This window comes from Strongylocentrotus purpuratus, unplaced genomic scaffold, assembly GCF_000002235.5.
Source record: "Strongylocentrotus purpuratus isolate Spur 01 unplaced genomic scaffold, Spur_5.0 spur5_scaffold_9, whole genome shotgun sequence".
Lineage (NCBI taxonomy): Eukaryota > Metazoa > Echinodermata > Echinoidea > Camarodonta > Strongylocentrotidae > Strongylocentrotus > Strongylocentrotus purpuratus.
This window is the reverse complement of record NW_022145615.1, coordinates 25,161,746-25,186,669: the sequence shown is the minus strand read 5'-3', so window position 1 is coordinate 25,186,669 and position 24,924 is coordinate 25,161,746. Positions and strand designations below refer to the sequence as shown.

At 38.0% G+C, this 24,924-nt stretch overlaps 1 protein-coding gene across 1 annotated transcript; it reads right to left on the bottom strand.

Annotated features, from left to right (window-relative positions):
* Positions 1–434: 434 nt before the first annotated feature.
* Positions 435–24,924, bottom strand: LOC100894064 (degenerin mec-4). The gene is made up of 11 exons (XM_030976457.1): positions 23,395–24,924; positions 12,067–12,242; positions 11,403–11,506; positions 10,499–10,662; positions 10,058–10,162; positions 8,265–8,370; positions 7,531–7,603; positions 6,651–6,708; positions 5,977–6,059; positions 5,261–5,336; positions 435–2,290 (listed from the first exon to the last, which is right to left on the bottom strand). Exons 1-11 carry the CDS (start codon positions 23,923–23,925, stop codon positions 2,054–2,056), a joined length of 1,713 nt encoding a protein of 570 aa, XP_030832317.1. The 5' UTR covers positions 23,926–24,924; the 3' UTR covers positions 435–2,053.

Here is a 24,924-nt window from a genome sequence, read left to right as displayed (position 1 = left end):
CAGAAAAAAAATCACACATAGTTCTTAACAAATACATCGTAGATGTCGCTATAAAGCTCAAGCACCACTGTCAGAATGGGGGCTCCTTTGAAAGAAAAACGTACAACATCTCACATACAATTGCTAAACGATATTTAGGTTGAATCTTGTAGTACGTGTGCTACCATTTTCGCACAAGCATAAATTGTTAATTACATAATAATGGCTAGCTTGGATGTCCAACGCCCATTTTTATGCAATGTACTGCTATGTACTTTCTGAATTACCCGAGAAATGTAGGTCTATCACATTTTATAATCAGCTATTCCTACATTATACTTCATAATTCATTATTCAAGATAAAAATTCAGTAAAATATTCAACATGACATTCAATTAGTTGCGTTATCATAAACATATTAAAAAACTGAAAGACACCCTGCCGACGAAAAGAAATAACAGGAAATATTTCATCTTCATTTTATTGATAAACGAAAAATACGAAAGACAAAAAAACATGAACAATAATTGTTACGGCATTCTGAAATCATTGCACTTTTAGTTTTAGACTTTAGACATGATTAAAAGACTTCCGAGTTGAAAGAGGAATGATGATAATCACTTTTAAGATGCTAATAACTTAAGATTATTGCCAAAGTGATAGTTTGTATAACTATTAAACTAATTTCTACGGCTGTCTTAAATGCTTGAAATATAACTTTTGAGCAAAAGCATGTTAAAAAGTACTTGAAAATGCCCCAAAGTTTCGGGTAAAATGTCATGGTCAATAATTGTGTTAAAAGAGAGATTGGCGTTTCTTCTTTTTTTTTTATTTTCGCAAGCGCGAAATGCAAAACTTACCTAAAACAGTAAGGTTTTGAAAGAAAATTATTGACGTCCGAAAAACTTTGGACTTGTGTGAAATATATAGCTTTAGATTGATATAACGCTTGAGTAAATTGTCATGTTATATTAAAAGTAATAACATTTGCGAAAACTTGTGCTGAACTCAGCAAATCCATATCACGACAATACTAACACGATTGAAACATGCAAATACGTTTGCACAAATATGAAATGGATAAATACAATAAATATTCATATCATTATATCTGTAGCAATTCTCTTGACCCGATGTGTTCTGACGCACCATGAAATGTGTGCACCATCTCTAATCGAGATGGTCTTAATTGCCTTCTCTATGCTCAGCTATTTTAAGCGTCATTGGTCCAACATTTTTGCTCGTTTTTAGGCTCCTTAAACACGGGGTGTCATCCGGCTGCGCCACTACCTGCGCCAATCACCGGTGAAGTCAATTAGTGCATACGTCAGCCATTTAACGCATTATTGTCACAGTTCATTTTTTTAAAGATGTCACTCTCATACGGTGCGTCAGTCCTTGACGCAGTTTCACGTCAACAAACTGATCATCGTATGCAGTGTGCACTCTACGAGCTACGTTATGATGCATCAATTCCTTTGCGTCAGTCAATAAAATTCAGCCATATGAATATACAGGACAAGTTCAGACATATATCATTGAATCTATACAAAATAGATGGATGCATTGAGATTTCTTCTCGAATGATTGTCTATGTGTAGCCATCATTATCTGTATTATTCGTTGTTTAGTTTGGCATCATTCTTTTTTTAATCGAAAGAATCAACTATCGTATGGGAATACATCACAGCTTGCATCTTCCAGTGACCGTTGTAAACTATTCGTTATTACTTGTGCTAATCAAGCCCGTGACGGTTATTAGTCCAAACGCCAATCTTTGTAGGCAACGTTTGCACTTATCATCTTTCAATCAGTTTTTGTGTGATGCCACTTTCACATGGCATGTCATAGAATGTGGTAGTAAATGACGCATTCCCAAGTCAGTAAAACGGCGCATGTATGCAACGACTATAAATGACGCTACCTTACGTCAACAAGGTGTGGACCTAGTGAATGGCTTAACTGTGAAAACATATCCGCTTCTATCACACTGTTCGATAAATCATATTATGACAACCTGCATGCTAGTTAACGAAGGAAAATCCTCCATTTTGTCCGTCATCATATGCTTGCGTCAGCGGTCCGCGAAAAGGGAATTGGTGCGTCCCTGCTGTCCGTCAAGGGCCATGACGTTACTCTGTTTCGTTTGACTCTGTGAGCTTCTCTTCTTCTTCATGCGCGGGTCCATCAGCTTGAGGCAGATGAGTTTGATGAGATCGTAGATGAGTTCAATGAACTCGAAGATAGTCAGGATGGAGACGCCGATCCACAGACCGATCTGCCCACCGAGATCGCTGATCAAGGAGTATATCTGGAGGAGGAGGAGAACAACAAATAGGCAGTGTTTTTTTTAATTCGAAGAACCACCGACATGGTTAGAAAAAAGACGTCGCTCTTGACGACACTAAGTCAATAACAATGATGATACAAATCTGGATTGGCCTAATATGATACTAAATAACGTCTGTATAAAAGCGGGTTCTAGGACAATTACCCCCTGGGCAATCACCCCCCGGAAAGTTACCCCCCGGAAAACTACCCCCCAAGGACAATTACCCCCCGGAGAATTACCCCCCGGAGAATTACCCCCCGAGGACAATAACCCCGTAAGGACAATTACCCCCCGGAAAATTACCCCCCGGAGAATTACCCCCCGAGGACAATTACCCCCAAGGACAATTACCCCCCGGAAAATTACCCCCCGGAGAATTACCCCCCGAGGACAATTACCCCCCAAGGATAATTACCCCCCGAAAAACTACCCCCGGAAAATTACCCCCCGAGGACAACTACCCCCGAGGACAATTACCCCCCCCCCCCCCGGGGGACAATCAGGATTCAATAGCAAAAGACGATTTGTCACGTTGAGAGATGCTGTGAAGGCTACGAGCCCATAAAATCCCGTGCATGAACCCACCAGGCGCGGATCTACGGGGGGGTTTAGGGGGTTCAAACCCCCCCCCCCTTGGGCGGCCCCAAAAAAAAAAAAAAAAAAAAAAAAAAAGAAGAAAAAAAAAAGAAAGAAAAAAGAACGCACGCTGGAGAGAAACCCTTTCAAGTGCAAATATTGTGAGAAGATATTCAACTCATCTGGTAACTTAACCAAACACATGATAAAAAGGCTGGATATAACTGTGTATTAAGCTGTTACTTGATTTAAAAAGATGTTATCATGCACTGCTTTTTATGGTCTCCATTGTGTTAATAGATGCCAGGAAAACATCACTTACGGGGTTCAAATAAACACCCCAAAAAAAATCGGCTCGCCGCTACGCGGCTCGTGGACGATGCTCTGCATCGTCATTATTTTGGTCAAACCCCCCCCTTAGCAAAAAGCTAGATCCGCCCCTGCCCACATTCGTTCAAATACTTGCGCGTGATCTTCCTCATTACTACACATTTTTCTTTAACTATAATCTATGCAACAACACTGTGGTTGCTGTTTTCTACGAAGGATTTCTCTTGTGCAGCGTTATTTCAACTTTTTGTTCGACACGATGCCCTCTTAAGAAATGAAAAGTTTCGCCCAATCTTAAATTCTTCACAAACTATTTATTTTGCATCACTCTGGCACTCGTCAAGTGCTATGTACACACGTATGGGCACATTTGTTTCTTGATTAAGTGAACGAGCAAGAAAAACAAGGACAAGACATTTTCAAAATGGTAAAACATAATGTTGTAATCAACACACTAGCACATATTTAAGGTATGCGGGCGCCTCACCGCCGAATGTACACGAATATAAAGTGAAATATTCGGTCATGACCTTGATACACGAATATGAGGATATTCGGGCCTCTCGTTGCCTTGATTCACCATGTTTATAATTGTGATGAGTGTGGTAACAATGTGATGTCGAAATAAGAGATATATATTCGCAAAATATTGTCAGTGAGCAAGGAAGAAAGACATTTTATTATTTGTTTACATTTTATTTTCTCATGAAAATAAATACTCTACCCGTTTCTGATATTTGTTTTTCACAAAATCAACGTTTGCCAAAAAAAATTGTCATGTAACTAACATTCTCTTTCGGCACCCCAGTTGAAAAAACGCTGCTCTGGAATTACAAAATCATTGAGATGAATGTACCCAAGTGCAGATACTTATTTTCTTTTAATATGGCACCGTACATACCTTATATTTAACTTGAAGGCAATTTTTATTTCAAAATAAATTACAGTACAAGAAAACATATTTTAGTTCACCATGACAACAGAAATATATATATATATATATATATATATATATATATATATATTACATTACATTTATAAACATGAAGAGAACCTTAATTTTGGAATAGATCATGGATGAGGGCCCATTATACATACAAAGACAAATATACGATCAGCTGATTAGAAAAGTTACAGATGATGCATAAATAATGATATCTTACATCCTAATTTCTTTGTTGGGCCATTTTGGGGGAGACTAGCTGTATTAACGCGTACTCATCTGCGCGCAATGTATTGTTAAATTTCTAAGAAATGTAAATTCCGTACTTTGATTTGATACATGCGTCTTCTGGCAATTGAATTCGATTTTATACATGCGTCTTCTGGCAATTGAATTTGATTCAATACACGTGGCATATTAAGTCAAACTTCACAAAGGTGGAATGGATACAGAGCGAGAGGGGTGGGTGAAATCTCCTCCTAGGAGGATACATGTACGTCAAGCAAAAAGATTTGGCAGATGGGTACGAGGGCTTTGAATGTGAGCTACGAATATAAATATAATTTATACACAACCCTTGTACGAAACAAATCTATTCCGTCATAAATAACTAAGAAAATGAAAGTTCATGACATTTTCTCTAAATAGCAATTTGAAGAGGAGCTCGCATTATACGTCACAGTGTTACAAATTCCCTGGGTGTGATTGTCCTCGGGCCGCGGTAATGGTGTTTCGAGGGGGGGGGGGTAATTGTCCTCGGGGGGTAGTTGTCCTCGGGTGGTAATTGTCCTCGGGGGTAGTTGTCCTCGGGGGTAATTGTCCTCGGGGGGTAATTGTCCTCGGGGGTAGTTGTCCTCGGGGGGTAATTTTCCGGGGGGTAATTTTCCGGGGGGTAATTGTCCTTGGGGGGTAATTGCCCTCGGGGGGTAATTCTCCGGGGGGTAATTTTCCGGGGGGTAATTGTCCTTGGGGGGTAATTGTCCTCGGGGGGTAATTCTCCGGGGGGTGATTGCCCAGGGGGTAATTGTCCTGATACGATAAAAGCGCTTTACAGATAATTATCCAGGCCATCGGAATCATTAACACACAAATACACTTACTGTGTATGCTGCTGTCTGGTAGATGTACTCGTACTGGAGATTCTCGTAGAATATCGTTACTTTCACAACGTTGTTACTGAGCAGGAGAATAAAAGTTGAAAGGGAAATGAAAGAAAATGATTACATGTTACGCCTGGAGTGGTGGAGGGAATCTGTTTTAAACGAGCATTTATCACACATAGTATAGTGTTAGAATTCAGTACTGCAAAAACTCGGCAAATTCGCCAATGAACATAGAGCACTGCTTACGTTGGCTCGTTTCCAGCTGTATACGGTATGGAGAATTCTTGCATACTTTGTAAAAGTTCATCATTATCCAAACTAATAAAACACTGTTCTTTTATATAAGGGAAATGCTACCATAATTGCAATAAATGGGGTAGTGAGAATTCTAAATACTAAACGTTAATTTTACAATGTGCAAAATGTAATATAACTTCCGAATGATTTTTGTGTGTAATAAATAGGCGTCTCTCACAGATAAAGGACAATTTTCAACAATTGTTTGTTAATCTTGTTCTTACTTGAAATGTTAGAAGGAAAACAGCCGGAGAAGCTTTACGGTAAACTATTAAAGTTTGGTGTGACAAAAGAGAAAATTCATAAGCTAAATGCTGTTCATAAAGCTAATGTATATCGTAAACTAACCCTTTAATTAGATAACTTGTTGACTGACTAGTTAATTTAACCAAAAAAACTCCTGCACGTATACTAACTTGATAAAATTCGCGGGACCATCATCACTGAGTTTCTGCATTAAGTCATCTGATATCGATTCGATGTTTTGTTGAACGGTAGACTGAGGATTTTAAATAAAAATATTATTCTACTGTTATTTGCATAAAAATGATAAAACGATTGAGAAAAGTGATATGGCCTATATGATAAAAAAAATATTTCCCATTTAGTCAATAAAGTACTGAACTACCACAAAAAAGTATACTCAAAGAAAGCGGTAGATTTTCAAAAATGTTATTAAACGTATAATGTGGAAGGGCCATAAATCGGCTTGATATTACATTTTAAAACTTTGCGTGAGTAAATCTTCGGTGAATAGTGAAGTTGGATATTCAAATTCTCATTGAAAATATGATAGGCTTATACAGTTGTCGATGTTTTCTGTCTCTTTATGTTAATTACCTTTATTTGCCTGTATTTCTCTGCGTATCTGCCCCCTTCATGGTATGTCTCTAAATCTTTTGCTCTCTTTGTTTTTTTAACATTTCTTCGGGTAACGTAACGTATAAAGAAAACAGGCAAGTAAACATACTCTCAGCTTGGTGGCGCTAAAATTAACCTAAAGTCTAGACACCATTAACAATATGATAAATTTTCTCACTCAATAAAAATGGAAATAATTATGTAAGATTTTAATCATAAACCAACTTACCGCGTACCCGTCGTTTGGCCAAGATGCTTCTGAGACTGTGATCTCAAAAATATGTTGTCTGAAGGGATAATTTCATAATAAAAATCATGATTGATATAACCTTAATTCTACGACATTTATTTGCAGTATCTTGTTCACAATAAAAACATATATCTCTCTCTATCTTTCTCTCTCTCGCTCTCTCTCTCTCTCTCTCTCTCTTTCCCCTCCATATGCTTCCCTCCCTTTCCTTCAAACGTTTTGTTTTATTTGTTCCTGTTTTCAGTTTCCCATTAATAATCATCGAACATTTCCCCCTCTTTATTGATGAAGGGTCATGCAACTTCTTTAATCAAAGTTACGAATACTACGCTACTATTTATAATAACCAACGAATTAACATATGGTCTCCCTAATGGTAACTAATGATATGGAGGTACTCATTTCAATATGGTTGCGAAACATTAAGTTACGATATTATTTTTCTTGCAAAACGGTGTGATGTGATCATGTCGTTTCAATAACACATTTGTGTTTTATATATTAATCAGGTAGCTCGTAGATATTCAAGCGGCGCATGGGCAGATAAAGGTCATTTGAACCAAAATTGTAATAAATATTGAAAGAACATCAAGAAGAAAACTGGATTAGTGCTCTTGAAAGTTATATTATCATTATCCATTTCTTATTCACCGACGGCACATTTTCTTAATACTCAAGAGGGCAAACAGAAGGCATCCATGAAGCATCACTGTCACTTATTCTAAAAATGATTATTCTAAAATGCACAAAAGTGGTACGTCGCCGCGTGTAAAGATTTGTGGATATTTGGGGTCATTTTGTACCAAGGCTACGAACTGGTCTATTACACTGTAATGAAGTAGTTGCAAATACTACTCACTTGCAAGGCATAGTACAACCGCACTTAAGATCACCACGGGTGTAATTTGCTTCTACGTCATCGACACATACCTCTGTTAATGAAAACAAATTAAGCAAAATACATTTAACGAATTATCAAAGAAAACTGTCTGAGATACATAACAATTGAACCTATTTTACCTAAACCGACACAGACTGAACATCTGGCATATTGTAACGATTCGGTATAAGCAATAGTACAATGGTATCGTTTAATTCCTTTTGATTTTGATTACGTTTGCAGCTGTTCTAACTTTTTGAAGGGTCAAGGGTCACTTTGCCCCCTCCCCTCAACAAATTACCCCCTTCCCCCAATTTTTTTTGGACTTTAATGAGATATTAATTTGTAGGTAAAATAGTCAACAAATTACTGTTAAAGCCACACAAATTACGAACATTTCTACCCCGCCCCAACAAAAAATAATGACAATAACATACAAAAATGGTGAAGTATAATTTATGAATAATTACTTATAAAAAGAAGGAAACACAAATGAAAGGGTTCTTAAGTATAACATATTAGACAAACAATGATTGTGCTTCATTCTAGTTTAAATTATCATTGACGCTCCATTCCAAAAACGGTAATTTACAAAACATATGTCCGTAACACGGACGTTGGCAAGTGGCCCATGCCGGCCCTACGTCAATATTATTATCATTACTATACAATTTTATGTGTATGCTCATCAAATGTTATTTTCCAGATCTTACCATCGGAGCTGTTACACGCGGTAGCAGAATTATTGTATCTATATTTGACATCAGCACAGCCACATACTTTCATTACTTCGGTGAAAAAGCAGTGTTTCTCGCACGCCTGTTATGAAATGAAATTTATGATCGAATTATGATGGAAATATCAGGTTTTGATTATAGAAATACAGTTATGGTCCCTTTTAATGGGTCAAATCTTAAACAGCAGGAAGTATGCATATATAAAACTGGCATTTTTGAAAGTTTTTTTCCTACAAATATCAAACTCTAATGGTGTTCAAGAAAGTGTAATGGGGCGTTGCAAGAAAATTGCAATCGATTGCAAATCCCCCAAATCAAGCGTAAGTCTTGCGAATAGTGTCAAATTTATAATAAATTAATTTAATTCCTAGGAAATTTAGGAGACTAGTGGGGCGTTGCAAGAAAGTTGAGCTGCAATCGATTGCAAATATCAGTTGCAAATTTGCAACTTGCAAACAATCGCATCTTTCTTGCAACGCCCCGGAAGTGTTTGGAATGAGTATAATGATTCTTGGACACCATTTACTCGTCGGCATCCATCCCGATGACAACTTATCCCGGGCAACTGAGGCCCGGATATTTACTTTCCACGGAAAATTATCCCAGGACGAATATCACTAGGAAATTTTCCGTACCACCCCAGAGCAAGAAACATTTATTTACTTTTACCTTATTGGCTATGAATTGAATTGATATAATTTATTTAATATCAGTCACATGTTTTGTTTTAACAAGACAAAAAGAAGAGAATAAGGAATAACAACTCATTTACATTTGGAATAAGAGATATTTAAAAATACAAACATAAAATAATATCTTCCTTTTGGCGATCTATCTCATTTCAAATTTTTCCTCCCAACGGTATGATTTCTTTTATGAAATTTGCAAGGTTGAGTACGATATCTCCACTATATAGTTTCATTATGAAAATACACTTTTCTTATATGACATTGGGAGATGTAAAATAAGTAAATGGCGAAGGTGATATAATTAAGATGTTTTCTCTTTGTTTATCGATTTTCGATTTTCAGTAGGTGTATTCCGTCCAAAATCTTTTTTTTCTTCAACAGTCAGTGTCTATTCTAAACCATATCGCACACTATACATTCTGATAACGATCCTATTTTTAAAGAATTGTCAAAAGCATTTGAAATGAACATTCAAACATATAGAATATCAATAACTGAGTACCTGAGTAGTCATTTGATATTAAACATAAATCGAATTTGCAAAGGATTTATCTGAGCTAAATCTGCTCAGAATTGCAGTGACGTCACCCCGACTAAGATCGACTCAACTATGGCAGGCTGTAGATGCCACTGGTTGCTCTCACAATTGGTCTATCAATTATCATCTTTAGATAATATTCTTTCCTTCAATAATGAACTATCAAAGAAGGTAAATTCTGTAGATTTGTGACCACGATGTGTACGACCCTTTAGAAACTTATGCCAGGAACTAGTGGCATATTATAATGTCTGCCATAGTTAAGTTCAACTTAAAGTCGATCTTAGTCTTTGTGAAACACTCCCCAGGAGTGCGACTTTCTACGATTTGAAATCCGATTCGGCTTTTATGTTGACTAGAAATATTAAATCACTAAATGGACTAAATTCCAGTTGTTAGTTCTTATCTTTATACAGAATCTAAAACAGGGATATGATGTTTGTTTAGATTTCTATATATCTAATATAATTGCCGTTTCTTCGAAAGTCGGATCAAAGGAGGCTAGTATAGTGTGTGATTTAAGTTTTTTAATGCATACTTACTGATCGGGAATATTCAAGGTGATCAAACTGCTCTTTAAATACGTTTCCAGGCTTGAATTCCAAAGAACAGTTCGTGTACGGTGATTCTTTTCTTTCCAGATAAACCTATGAAGCAAGAAATAGTAACGTATACAAAGGAACTTACGTCAAGGGCGTTGACCTAATATAATTGTTTTGAGGAGGGAGCAAAAACCACCGATCACTATTGTTTGCAGTGATATTTGTGGTACATTTTGCAAGGTTGGGTGAGTCAATATTAAATGCCTCAAGTCACCTAAGAAAAAGAAAATCCACAGAAACTGAAGATCAATGAATGTTGTTCAAAAACAGCTTATGAATGGGAAAAATGTATGAATTTTGTTGGCAGGCACAGTTTAGATTGATTTTGCATGAAGATCCTAACATTCTGTCAAGTATTATACCCTCAATAGAGATTCTTACCAATGACAATCCAACGGAGGTATGGGCCCCTGGAGCGAGATTAATGCCCCGGTCTTCGGGGAAGGGCATCTCATTCTGGTCATGTACAAGTAGTCGTAGCCCCGCCGAGGGCTGCAGGTCTGATATATATTCAGACTGCTGGATGTACAGCTCGAGCGAAAGGCCTTTAATGTTGAAGAAAGACAAAAACAGTTAAAAAAAAAAAAAAAAATAGGCCTATCCGAATTTTTTAAATAAATAAATTACTAGTGGTCAGTTGGTCCAGTTGGTAATCTGCAATACAAAAACGAAAATCATTAATATATCTTATTGAAATCCTTATACTAGGCGGATTAGGCGGATCAGAGGAGGAAGAGTAACCACCTCACCCCTTCTTGATATAAAGGGGCAGGGAAATTGGGGAAAGTGAAAGAAATAAACATGAATAAGAATGTCGGGAACTTGTCTACCCTACCCAATCCAGTCTGGGAAGAGCGGCGGGAATTCCGAAATCATGTTCCAAAAAATACATAATCCAAAATTGCGGATTCCATTTCAAGAAAATAAAAAGAATGAGTATTTGTTCTCGCATTCCATCTCTGTATCGGTCCAATTTTTTAAAAAGTAGGTGTGTTGCTGAAGCCAAGCACACACACACGCACTCACACACGCACACACACATGCGCCCACACGCTTCCCTCCATTGTACTTAAGTAGAGTCAAGTTTTGCCCTCTGTTCCGTCAAAAATAAATACTTGGTATAGGGAGCAATGAAAAGATCTCATTAGTTTTCGTCGAATACTACATCTTGTCTTATTTCAAGATATTTTACTATACAATGGTCCTTCTGTGGAGACCCGGATAGGGTTTCCAAATTGCCCTGAGTTGAATGTGTAGCAGTTATTATTATTTCAATATATATTACCATACAAGGGTCCCACTGTAGAGACCTCGAGAGGTTTTCCCGTTTGCCCCGAGTTGAATGTGTAGCAGTTGCCGTACATGTAGTTATAGAAGTGCGTAAAATTGCTGCAAATGAAAAGAAAAAAACGAAGACAAATTTAGGTTCATTTTATTTCCATCCTCAAATCGTCAACCATTCATAAACAGAAGTTATTAACAGTAATCTTATATGAATTTGGATCTAGTAAGTAGTAAATATATTTTTTCTCTGCCAATTTACACGTGAAATGATTTATGATAGTGTATTTTCGGATAGAATTAAGTAATACAAATTAGTTAATGACTGATGTGTATAAGTGCTTTCAAACAACATCTCGATTTTAGCAGCGAGAAAAAATTCAGATCAGTCATAAAAGAACAAAATTCAGTAATCACTTTAGAAGCAAGTTCATGCAAATTACTGAGACGTATCAACTAAACCCTCTTCTCGAGGATTCTCGGTCCCTTTTTATCAATATCTTGATATGCCCCCAACCAATGTACACAAATATTCTTATCTTATACATTAATAATAAGTTAGACTTAATATTTAAAGTTACTGTATAAACATCATCATCATCAACGTTATTATGTTCATCATCATCAACATTAACATTTGTTATTATAGGACATTTAGTAATTCTTACTCTGGGGCGCATGGGTAGTTCTCAAAGTTACAGTCAAGCAGCATATCATCGAGGTCGTGCCCGGTTTCACTCCGGTTTTCATACGCTGTGCTTCCGATGATACTCTGCGCGACCTCCAAATTACTCACACGGGTATTCAACTGGTTAAAGTCTACGTTAACCCAGTCCTGGTATCCCTGGAGACAAAAACATAAAGGAAGACAAAACACGAAAGTAAAAAATTAGTTGCTTATGTAAGTATTTCGCGATTATCCAATATCAAACTTCTGATGCGAACTTATGATAGACGCATGCTCTAAATAAGGTATTAGTACACTATGTATTGAAGTTGTTGTTCCGTATGAGGAATGCTTTAATGCTTTAATCGAACTCTTATGATATATCGGGAAAACGATTTATTGAAACTATAGGGGGTAAGCAACTGCTCCTTGTCCATCCCTTCCATTAAGGGGATAGTTGAATTCTTGTTTCAGACCGCAAATGCCTTCAGAGTGCATGGTTATTGCTCTTATTCCTATTTTTGACATTTCTAGTGCCCTTTTAGGACCTAAAATTGCTATGAAGGTAATTTTAGACCCCAAAATGTGTGAAATTTAGCCAATACGATCATACCAATTCAGCTCTACTTTTAAAAAAAATACAGTAACCGTTAATTAATTAATTAATTAATAATAACAATATATGGGCCGGCTGGTTGTGCGTATTAACTATTATAACCAACACGAAAAATCCAACAAAAAGCCAACATCGGCATTGGCTGGAATAAGACGTATGAGGCGCTATTTCGTTTTTTTCAACGGCTGGTTCATATTATCTAATAGGCCACTTGTGCTGGTATACACAAATATTAGAAATGGTTATATTTATGGATATTTCAGCCTTCTCTGAACCGATTTTGACCAAACAAAGATGATTTTGTCATTTAAATTGCATGTTCTTTCAAATTTGACACTCAGTTTTTCATTATCTCGCAATTTTTTTTTATAACGACTCTCCTAACGCCCCTGCAGGTATTCGCACATGGCTGGTACGCTGATTTCAGGGAAGGTAACCTGAGGTTAATTTCTATATATCTCAGATGAAATCAGAAATAAATCTATATCTCAGTGAGATAAATTTTCCTTAAAATCAACCTTATAAAGCGGAGTTCTGGGAATCCTTTTGTATTATTCGTTTTTTACTATTATACACGATGGAGATCAATTGGCTTGTTCACCACTTGCCAAACGTAGCAATATCCGATTTACAGCCTTGCATGGCGAATTTGAATGCTGTCATAAGGGTACTTGGAGGGAAATTTGGAAACAATGTTTGTAAGGAATAGTCTTCATTATTGAGCTTATTAAAGAGGGACATGAAGTAAGAAAGCTGGCAAAAAAAAGAAAAGGGGAAATCAAGCGTGAGCAGATCATAGATTTCCTAAATCCTCCCTATACTGATCGATCATTTTGCTTCTTTACATCTCGTCCACCCACTAAGACCAGTGGCCCCGAAAACTTGACCTACGTTGCACTTCTTTTCCTACATGCAGAAGTTCATTTAACTACCACTTTATTGTCTGAATATACTTTTTATGCACTATATTTATTGTGACCAAGGTTCGAAGTAATCTTGTATCGTCGCTTTATACAAGAATAACAAAGAGAGCTCTTAGTAAATTAATATGCTTTACAATGCATGGACGAGATCTAATTCGAATATCGATCTAGCGCGGATTATATTATCGGTGACGTAATGATGAAACTGAATCCCTGGCAGTATGATACATGATATCCATTCATCGTTCCGTCGTATCATGACGTTCGTTTGCCAAAGAAATCTGGGTCGCTCATGAAAAGATGATGCCGTCATTCTATTCATCAACGTAAATTGATTTCCAATCATTCTTTTTGATTAAATCTTAGATCAAGTAGAGGCTTTAGATACAAAGAGCATCGAGAACACGAATAAAGATCATGATTACAGATATAGAGTGATGGATATATCAATAAGCGGCGTCGGCCCGGTCATCTTTCGGGATGACGAGGACGGGGGGGGGGGTTCATGTAGACTGCTGCATGGGTTAAAAAAACACACAGGTAATCCCGTAAATATTGAATCAGAGACCCTGATATACCATAAAAGAGTAGGCATGACAAAGTGAGACGGGCTTTGTTAAAGCTGATAGCGAGTGTTGCGCAAAGTGTCCTTAAATAGATGTATATCGTGTCAATCGACCATATCCATTCATCGTTCCGTCGTATCATGACGTTCGTTTGCCAAAGAAATCTGGGTCGCTCATGAAAAGATGATGCCGTCATTCTATTCATCAACGTAAATTGATTTCCAATCATTCTTTTTGATTAAATCTTAGATCAAGTAGAGGCTTTAGATACAAAGAACATCGAGAACACAAATAAAGATCATGATTACAGATATAGAGTGATGGATATATTAATAAGCGGCGTCGGCCCGGTCATCTTTCGGGATGACGAGGACGGGGGGGGGGGGGGGGGTTCATGTAGACTGCTGCATGGGTTAAAAAAAAACACAGGTAATCCCGTAAATATTGAATCAGAGACACTAATATACCATAGAAGAGTAGGCATGACAAAGTGAGACGGGCTTTGTTAAAGCTGATAGCGAGTGTTGCGCAAAGTGTCCTTAAATAGATGTATATCGTGTCAATCGACCATGCGATCTCCTTACACAGCATCAAGAGAATGGGATTCCAATATACCATGTTTCCATACATTCGCCGAGATTTGCCTATCGCATCACGTTTCCATGGCAACAAAAAGCAAGAAACGCATCCCGCGTTGTTTCCGCTGGACCAATAGTAACTAATTGCCATCACAGAACGGAAATCTTAACTGCGTTGACGTGGGATCGATGCATCACTCCACATGGATGCTAATTATATATTCGAAGAGTCCGGATCAGTGTTTAATTATCTTCATTATTTCATAATAAAACATATATGTATATCGTGGCGATGGGCGGATTGAGAGCTACAATGGGAGGTTTGTCATTATCTATTGCGGCCCAGGGTCACGCCATTTTATGGACACGAAAAAAAAATCACGATCCCACTCAGGTTCGTTATATTAGTCATGTACAGGCGCGGATCCACGGGCCGATTCTACCGGCCCGCCCCCCCCCCCCTTAGCCTCCCAAACAGGTTATAAAAAAATAGGATAGTAACGTAAATTTTACCTTTAAAATTTTTTAAAAAAAGTAAAACGCCACCCCACCCCCCACCCCCCCCCCCCTGACCTGCCAGTGACACAAGTGCGGCATCAAAATGTTTGTGCTTTTCTGACCGTAATTAAATGCCTAAAACCCATGAGCTTCCTGGGGCTCCGCCCCCTGAACCCCCACACCAATTTACGCTCGCTACCCTCTACCTGATCGTAAATACTTTAGCCCCCCCCCCCCACTTTGATAAACGTTCCGCGGGGCCTGTGTATATAATATATATGCATACAACACTGATCTTTATGATGTCTTTAACGTGACATATCTTCTTCTCCCCTTGCAAACGAGAAAGAAAACAAGGTCATTAAAAGGGATTAAGCGACAAAAACTGATTGTGATTCAAATTGATGCGAACAACTTTTACAAATCTCAGCCATGCTTACTGAGTTGAGACGTTCCATTCATTTTAAAGTACTCATTAAAGAATACACTTCTCCTAATTTGAAAGTGATCCTACAACACAGTGGCAGAATTGCATGGCTGAGATTTGTAAAAGTCGTTTTTACAAAGAAGTTTCTGGTAAAAGGCATTGCTTATTCAAAAAAATCCTCGCACAATTTGAATCACAGTGATCATTTTGTCGAATGATACTTTTATTAAATAACCTTGTTTTCTTTTTCATTTGCAGGGGAGAAGAAACTGTCACGTTAAGAAATTATAAAGATCAGTTGTGTTATGCGTATATACATTATGATAACAGAACAGGCGCGAAGCCAGGGGGCGGGGGCCGGCCAAAAACAAAAACAAAAAAAAGAAGAAGAAAGGAAGAGGACGTAGGAAGAAAAAGGATTAAGAGTCGAGAACGGTACAACGAATCGTCTTCTTTCTCTAATAATTTAATGAAACGTCAAAGCTTCTGCGCTTCGCGCGGGAGGGGGGGGGGGAACTGAATTCAGATAAGGATTAACAGTCGAGAACGGTACAACGAATCGTCTTCTTTGTTAAATAATCTAATGAAACGTCAGAGCTTCCGCGCTACGCGTGGTGGAAGGGGAACTTGATTCAAACCAGGTTTAAGAGTGGAGGACGGTAAAACAAATCGTCTTCTTTCTCTAATGAAACGTCAAAAGAAACTGAATTAAGATAAGGATTAAGAGTCGAGAACGGTCCAACGAATCGTCTTCTTTCTCTACTAATTTAATGAAACTTCAAAGCTTCCGCGCTTTGCGGGGGAGTGGGGAAACTCCCCCTCCCTGCATGATCTGCATCCACCCCCTAGGGAGCGCGCTACACGCGCTCTGTAAGTGATTCGCACGCTTCGCGTGCTCACTACCGCCCCCCTAAAATGAAATTCTGGCTACGCGCTTGTAAAAGAACAAAATGTTGATTATTAGAATGCCATTTTGGAATACCTCTACACAAATACCCGATCTTACTGTGCCGATACCACATTTCTTAGCCCGTATCAGTTATTAGTATGAGCCAATATAAAGTTATTATTCTTTATTCAGTTTAGTATAATGCCTTTCCTCAAAAATAGTTTCGCTATTTTTTTTAGGGTTGAGACGCTAAAAAATGGTTTCAAATGTACATTACACAAACCCTGAACCATTGCATAATGATGGTGGTTCTCTCTCTCTCTCTCTCTCTCTCTCTCTATTTAATTTAATCATGCATTATCAACTACGTATAAAGTAGCAACAAAAACAATTATGGTTATGTGGGATAGGTGAAAGTGAGAGTTAAACAGAAAGTCATGCTAAAACGACGCTTCACCTCCCCTCACCCCCTCGAAGAAAAAAAAGGAGAAGAAATTAGTGGTCCTCCTCTCCAGCCTCCCCCCCGCTTTAATATTCACCGGCCGGCTGAGTCGGCGCAAAAATGTTCCCTAAAAACTGGACCCCCAAAACAAATATATGTTCTCTAATCCACCCCCACCCCCCCCCCCCCGCCCATTCGCCGTTCGCCGGCTGGCTGATTCGCCGCTAAATATTTTCTCAAGATTTGGCCCCCCCCCCCCCTCTTCCCGCCGGCTGGATCCGCCCCTGGTCATGTATGTGTGACAAATACTGAAACTGGAAGTGACGCTAATGGTGTTTACCAGATTATAAGCACTGCGACCAATGCCACAGGCTGAAAGTGAATTTCTGATTACATTTAACATTAATCTGGATATATTGGACTTAATGTCCTTTATTTAACAGGAAAGTTTGTAACAATAATGATACTATTGTAATATGGACACTGAATACCCCTACGACTCAGGATTATCAGTCCTGTTTGCATGACAAATACTGAACTGGAAAGAATGACAATAGCCGCCCAAATAACAAGCAATGCAATCAATGCAACAATCTGAAAGTGAATTTCTGATTATATTTCGGAGCATGGAACTTCAAAGCCAAGTGGAGTGTTACACATCCCATTGTTGACGCTTTAGAACTCACGAATGCGTTTGAATAAATTACAAGATTGTCCACTCCTTTCTTTCACCTCCCTGCTCAGGATTATCAGTCCTGTTTGCATGCCGAATACTGAACTGGAAATGATTACAATAACCGCCCAGATAATAAGCACTGCAACCAATTGTTACAACCTGAAAGTGAATTTCTGATTCTATTTTACATTAATCCGAATAAAGTGGATTGAATATCTTTTATTCAACAGGAAAATTTGTAACAACAGCGATGATACTGTCACTATGAACATGGCGGACAAAGAAAGCGGACAAAATATACAGTTCCTCAGGTATTATGTAAAAATTTGTAAAACAGGTGTCACGTGCATATTCACCTGTTCTACACATTTTCACATAATAGCAGTGAAGGGATGTTCCTTTGTCTACCTGAGGAACTGTATATTTTGTCCGCTGCCTTTGTCCATCATATTCATAGTGTGTCGGGAGAAAGGGGATCATTATTAATATGATTGGTACTTTATCACCACGTACAGATTATGTCAATCGTACATGAATAATGCATGTATTGCAATTCATGAATTTCGTATATGCCCATGACGTTAACGGGATTCTGAATTAATAAATGCCAATCATGCTGTGAGAGTATTTCAGTGTAATCCAGGTATGATGATCGAGTGGCAATGCAAGAGTCTTATTATTCCCTGGTCCCCCCCCCCCCCCCCCACTTGAAAATAAGAAGATAATCAGCATTACTATACTTCCAGCTGATTAGGCTTGGGCCACACTCGTCCACTTCCAAGATCTCAAACACGAAGTCTAACGAGATATGAAGCTCCTGCGAAATCATGTTAAAAAGCTCAACACTATCTAAACTTGTTGATTTGTTGCGGTCAGGCCTATCACAGACTTTCACCATCGCAAAAATGTCATATACGCGATGAAACACAATTATTTATGGCTCAGTAGTAGAACAATGGCCTCGTAACCGGAAGGTCCCTGGTTCGAAACCAAGTCAATGCGCTCATGCCCTTTGCATGGCTATACGTCCGTATGCTCTTAAAACTATGGGGAGAAACCTTTCCCAGCACGAGGTTGATTTTGTATTCAACCAACTTTGGTTATTTTCTTTACCCAACATGATAATATATCGTCCAATTATGGTCAAAATATAGAATATTTACTAAGTTGCTATTAGAGAAAGTCGTCGATCTCTTGGCTGCTAACATACATGTTTTCTTAGCAGTCAAGAAAAAAAAAAATCATCTCTCCATATACGATATTCAAGTTATTGGAAGTTCCTTTGGTTTCGCAAAAAAAAAAAAAAAAAAAAAAAATTGTTTTACAGGTCTTGATTGTTGGCGGTCGCCCGAAATATTTTTATTATGTCAAACATTTTGGATAAATCGACTTTGACGAAATTTCATGTATGATGATTATGCCAATTACATGTTGTTGGTGACATTCTTAGCTCGTGTTGTTTATAAAGTGCCCATATATACGTGCTCAACATTATATCTCACGTCCAAGTTACGCTGATACAAGACACGTCTCTCAAAATACTAAATAGATTAAGGGAGCGCTATCAAAAACAACAAAACAAAACAAAAACGTGAAAGGGAAATGTCCGGCGTACGAGGTTCGAAGCCCGCATGATGTTTGGGATACCGTGGGCTCCTGTGGTTGCCAGCCGGCTGTTGATCAAGGCACTGATGGCAACATCATGGGTTACGGGATGTTGTCTCTGTTTAGGAACTCCTCTCCCGAGATGTTTTTCTCCGAATATCGTTGAAACCATCCCCGGTGATGTCGCATCGAAAGGGTCTTCAGCTTGTGGATCAGTCGGTCCATCCATTGAAACAAGATTGTATGCAAAATTTCATCAAAATGTTGAGAAGTTATTCTGCAGAATCCTCTTGGCTAGTGCGTTCATCGAGGAAAGAAAACAACGTAAAGAACCCTTCGTTTGAATTGTTTCCATCCAGGAATGCTAGATGGCAGAAACAATCATACAATCGAGTCAGGAGTTTTTAAAAAGCTTTTCTCGAAATCTTTTTTTATCAATCCGAGAACCTACTTTCTAGGCAATATGACGCATTAAGACAAATTAATGCACATCCTCTTTTTGGCTATATTATTGATTCTTAACATCATCTTCCCAAGACTTCATACAGCATCTTGAAAGAAACTATATCAGGCAACTTCTCGACGAGACATCGTTTGATGAGAAAGGGGAGACAGTCATTTTGCAAAGTAAGAAACTATTGGAGACTACCTGACCAGGTTACGTAGTTCAGAATTGACATGATTGGCAAAAATCACTGTTTTGCTCCATGACGACATCCAATGCAACCCAATTTTACAAAATATCCCCGACGTCGAACGCACCATCAAAGTTATCAAGCTCGTAAATCCTCCTATGACAGGGACCAAATGTTGATTCGGACATCATGATGGTAGAATATTTAGACGTTATGTAAGAATTTGAGACCTGTCACGTAACATGTCGCATTCCATTTGCTTCACTATGATTAAGATTGATGATTAAAGGCATTTCTATAGCGCCGTCTATCTAGAAATTCTATTCCGAGGCGCATTAATTATTACTATGTGAATTAGATGCCAACCATAACCGTTTCATAACGAGAGACCCTGATTTATTATTGACATGGAGGTACTTGAACTTCGGAGGACAATAGGGATCATTATCGTGACAAGCCAATGATCGATATTTTATGTAGAGTGGCTATTTTGCATGCATAACTATAAGTGATTGGGCAATTAATTAGATTTTCCCCATGTCGCGGGCTGCTTTTGAATGTAGTGAAATCTGTTACACGGCTTTGAAAGTAAAGGTTAACACAGATCATCACGGTCTTATTTTCCGTTATTTTTAAGAGTATTACATTAATCTTCGTTAAAATATACATCTTGAGTTGAGCAAATAGAGTAAATAAGGGTTTGTGTAACGCACAAGAAAGTTCTTAGATAATTTGCATTCAAACGCTATAAAGATGATGGCGCATTGTAGCATTGTAGGCCACATCTTGCTTCGGTGCACTGTCAAATTTTGTCAACTTGTTAAACATTTCCTTGGAATGGCTCAAACTAACTGCTGTTTGTGATACAAAAATAACATGGATATGATATTAATTATAAGGACATCGATAAGGGCCCATTAAATCTGATAGTACATCCCACGTTGTCATCAAAGCACTAAATTCCACCACCCTGCGTAGAGATGCGAGGCTTGACTGCATCGTTGCTCTATCGCGAAATCTCTTGCTGGGTGGGTCTGTAAATTTCCTCTTTTGAAAGAAGAAGTCAAATGAAATGAAGTCAGAAAATCTGCATACATTCCCAGTCCGGCTGAATGATGACTTGATTGTGCATACATGAGATTTCTATTTTAACTCATTCATAATTTATTGATATTAGAACATTCGAAAATTATTCCAATATTATTTCCAAATTGGCAGCCATGTAAGATATTCCCTTGTATAATACAGAAAAAGAAAAGCGATATATATATTCATACGTAATGATAATTGGAAATGCAAATAAGAGAATAATGGTACGTAGATCTATTATAGCCCACCCCTCTCCTTTGCTGTCCCCCCTTTTAAATTTTCTCAAAGGTTGAACAAAATTCTCGGCCGGGAATTAGACCCGGGACCTGGCTTAGAACGTCACGGAGAAAGGCCAAGAGTATCGGCGAGACAATATTCAAATGACCGTCATTTTGGCAAAGCTTCAACCTTTATTAATCCATTAACTAATATTTTGTTAATTCTTAAACATTTTAAATGAGTAATAGCCACTTTAAAATGAAACAAAACTTGTTTACTCCTTACTCGGGTAATACTTTTTTTCTTCAAGTAGAAGCCTATAACAACCTATTTATTCAAGAAATGTGGCAACCAACATCCTTCTTTTGCCTAACTATTTGGAAAATAGATCAACAGTAGGACCCATATAGAATACTCAATTTATACTCTTCCCACTGGAGATATCGTCCGACATCATGGTATTAATTCTCATCTTTATGCTGATGACATACAGTTATATGTTTCCTGTGATCATAAGACAAAGGGTGTTTCACAAATCTCCTTAGTCGAACTTAAAAATTATGGAGAGCCATCTGTAGCCTTAAAATTAAATATTTCCAAAAGCAAATATTGAAGTATTTTAGACTTTTCATAAATTCCTAATCAAGAACATAAAATCTCCTTGATAATAGAAAATATGAATGATTTGAATCAACATTTTATGCCTTTTGAAATAACTTTTACAAACAATTTTCAATGATGCTAACGGCTTTTCATAATTTTTAAGTCCAACTTACAGATAAGTTCAACTTATCTTTTTGAAACACCCCCTGGAGCTCTCGATAATGCACTTATCAAACTTCAACGTTTTATTTCAGATCAAGAAGTTACCAGATATAAGGCAATGGATGATAGTAATTAAGCAAAAAGTAAATGATGCAAAGACTACAATCTGCGCAGTCTTCCAAATGTTCAGTTTGATGTTGGTGGCACACTCATTAACCCTCAATACAATAAGAACCCTTGGCGTTGTATTTGATTATTGCATGTCGATACATCACCATAATCCTCACATCTGTAGTATGGTTACGTTTTATTTAAGGAATATTACTAGAACCAGAAGGTTCATTGACCAGCCAGTCTGCCTGTCATAATGATGTGCGTTCTTTAGTCCTATCCCGTATTGGTTATTGTAAAGGGCTTCTCTCTACAATTCCCTCGACTAAATTGGATCGTGTGCAACGGCTAAAGAAAAGGGCAGCCAGATTGGTATTTTATGTATCTAGGGACCATCTATCTCAGCCACTCTTGAGATAATTACACTGGCTTCCTTTGAAACAAAGAGCAATTTTTAAATTACTCTTGTTGTCTAAAAAAATACTCAATAATAATAATGATAATAATAATATATATATATATAGCTTCTACTATGTTATGAGGATTAATGTATATCCGTTTTGTTTAAAAGTGTAAAACACGTAATAATGATGCTCTGAACGTGAGCTTTACCGCTGATAATAAAAAACATAGACTGTTTCGTAATGTAGCATGTCTACAGGGGGATATGCTCAAAATGTAATAGCGAAAAGATTGAGAGAGGAAAAGAAAAAGAGAGAAAGATATAGGGAGGGAGGGAGATTAGAAGGGAAAGTTGATCACGTTGATGGGACCCTTCCCATCAACGTGATCAAGTTCCCCTAAATGGTGTTGGTAAACAGTCATCGTATTCTGGGAGTGAATTTCCTGAGGATTTAAAAAAAGGTTCTACCACAATCTTTGGCGACGATAGCTTGGTGGTCAGTCGCATGCACTAAGCCGAAAGCTTCAATTTTGTATAACGCTGGTTGTTTAACCGAGACCACTTCTTGCTCTGGACTACTGACTGGTTATATACAGAAGGTTGACAAATGTAAGTTTTATGAGAACAAAATAACGGTTATTTCTGATTACCTTAGGCTAAGCCCTATATCTCATCCTAACCATTAACCTAATCCTAACCTAAAAACATATATATTTTACGAAATAGATCCGTGATTAAAATGGCGCCGAGTGAATATCAGGTCGCCTTAAAATGAAGTAACGGAATTAAGTTGTCTAAAACAGTATCTGGTAATGACAGGGTTATGATAAAGTCTCTTTAACATTTGGAAAGATGAAACTTTATATGAAAATAAGAGAAAAAATCACCCTCATGGACGCTCCTGCATCATTTTGGTTTTGCGTCGCATTCATCACACCGGAGGGTTTCTGTGCCGGTAGAAAATCCCTGAGTGAAGTCGCATCTTCCTCGTTCGAAGCAATATTCCAGAGAACATCAGCCTTTGACAAAGGGACAGGGTTGAGGTTGCAGACGGTGATGGCAGGAAACTTGATGGCACGCTGTCGGACGAAGTCTATGTTGACGTCGACTTCGTAAGCGAAGAAGTTATTGATGATGGTTGTTAACTGCCAGACGACCACGGTCACGCCACCAGTGAAGAGCAATAGCCAGATAAGTCGGCGCCAGATGTTCGAGGCACGCTGGATGTTCGGGATGCCGTGGGCACCGGTGCTGGCCATGCGATTCCCGACGAGAAAGAGAACGCTGTTTTCCTCTTCTTTCGACATATTGAAGCTGGGCTGTTCAATGGGTGTTGCGCTTTCCTTGTCTAGTGATTTGAAAGCTGTCACAGGTTTGCTTGGTGCATCGTACCAAGCTTCCTTGGCTTGTTGGGCCATCCTTGGTATTTGGTTTCACGAAATCAGAAACAAAATCCTGACAATGAAGGCGAGGCCTCTTCAGTACTTCGTATCGATGGTATAATTTCTCAAATTACCGAAATATGATGTCAATTAGTTTGTTGACATGTTACTAAGCTTTCTGATACCGCAGCCTTCACACAACTTGAACTTGATCCCTGAGGAAAATGTATTTAATCCTTGTTCTGTTCATACAACAGTAGAATGGGTCTAGCCTGTATGAGTCTGAAAAAGAGTTACATATTGAAGACATCAAACTCTATGAATAATATGCAAATCGAATATTGGTCTTTAAAACGTCTTGCGATGTACCGTTACAGTTACAATCGTAATAAGATGAGTAGCTCGGATAATGAACTCCTTGTTCTGCCTCCTCAAGAAAAGCGATGATCCAATAAATTTGATGATTATTTCTTCTCTACGAACAATATCAAAATATGTGTGGAGTTCCTTTAAAACAGTCTGAACAATTCGAGTATTTGAATAATATCCTGGAGTATTTCAGATGACAACATTTAAAAACGACGATTTCCTTATCTCCATTTGAAATAATGGCATCACCTATAACTAAACAGTATCAGTCGCGAGCTTCGGGTTAAGATTTCTTTCAAAAGGTATACAACTCACAAGCATTTCTGATTTTGGAATGGGAGAATACGACGTCTGGATTGCACGTCATAAAATTTCAATTTTTGATTTGTGTCACGAACTTGTTGGACGTTCGGCGGACCGCGCGAATACTTGCGTATAGACCCCGTTACTATCAATCATGGATGACAGTAGTTATATATAATGCCGTGATAATCCTCATAAAAAGATATACCCCACTCTCTCTCAACTGACTGTTTGTACAACGTGCAGCGTAGGTCTAACCGCTTTCTACGATTCGCTTTTTTGAGATTATCTGCTCGCCCAACCGCTAAATTAAGCTCTAAAATCTCATATAATTTGAGTACCCTTGTTCAATGAGCCGTAATG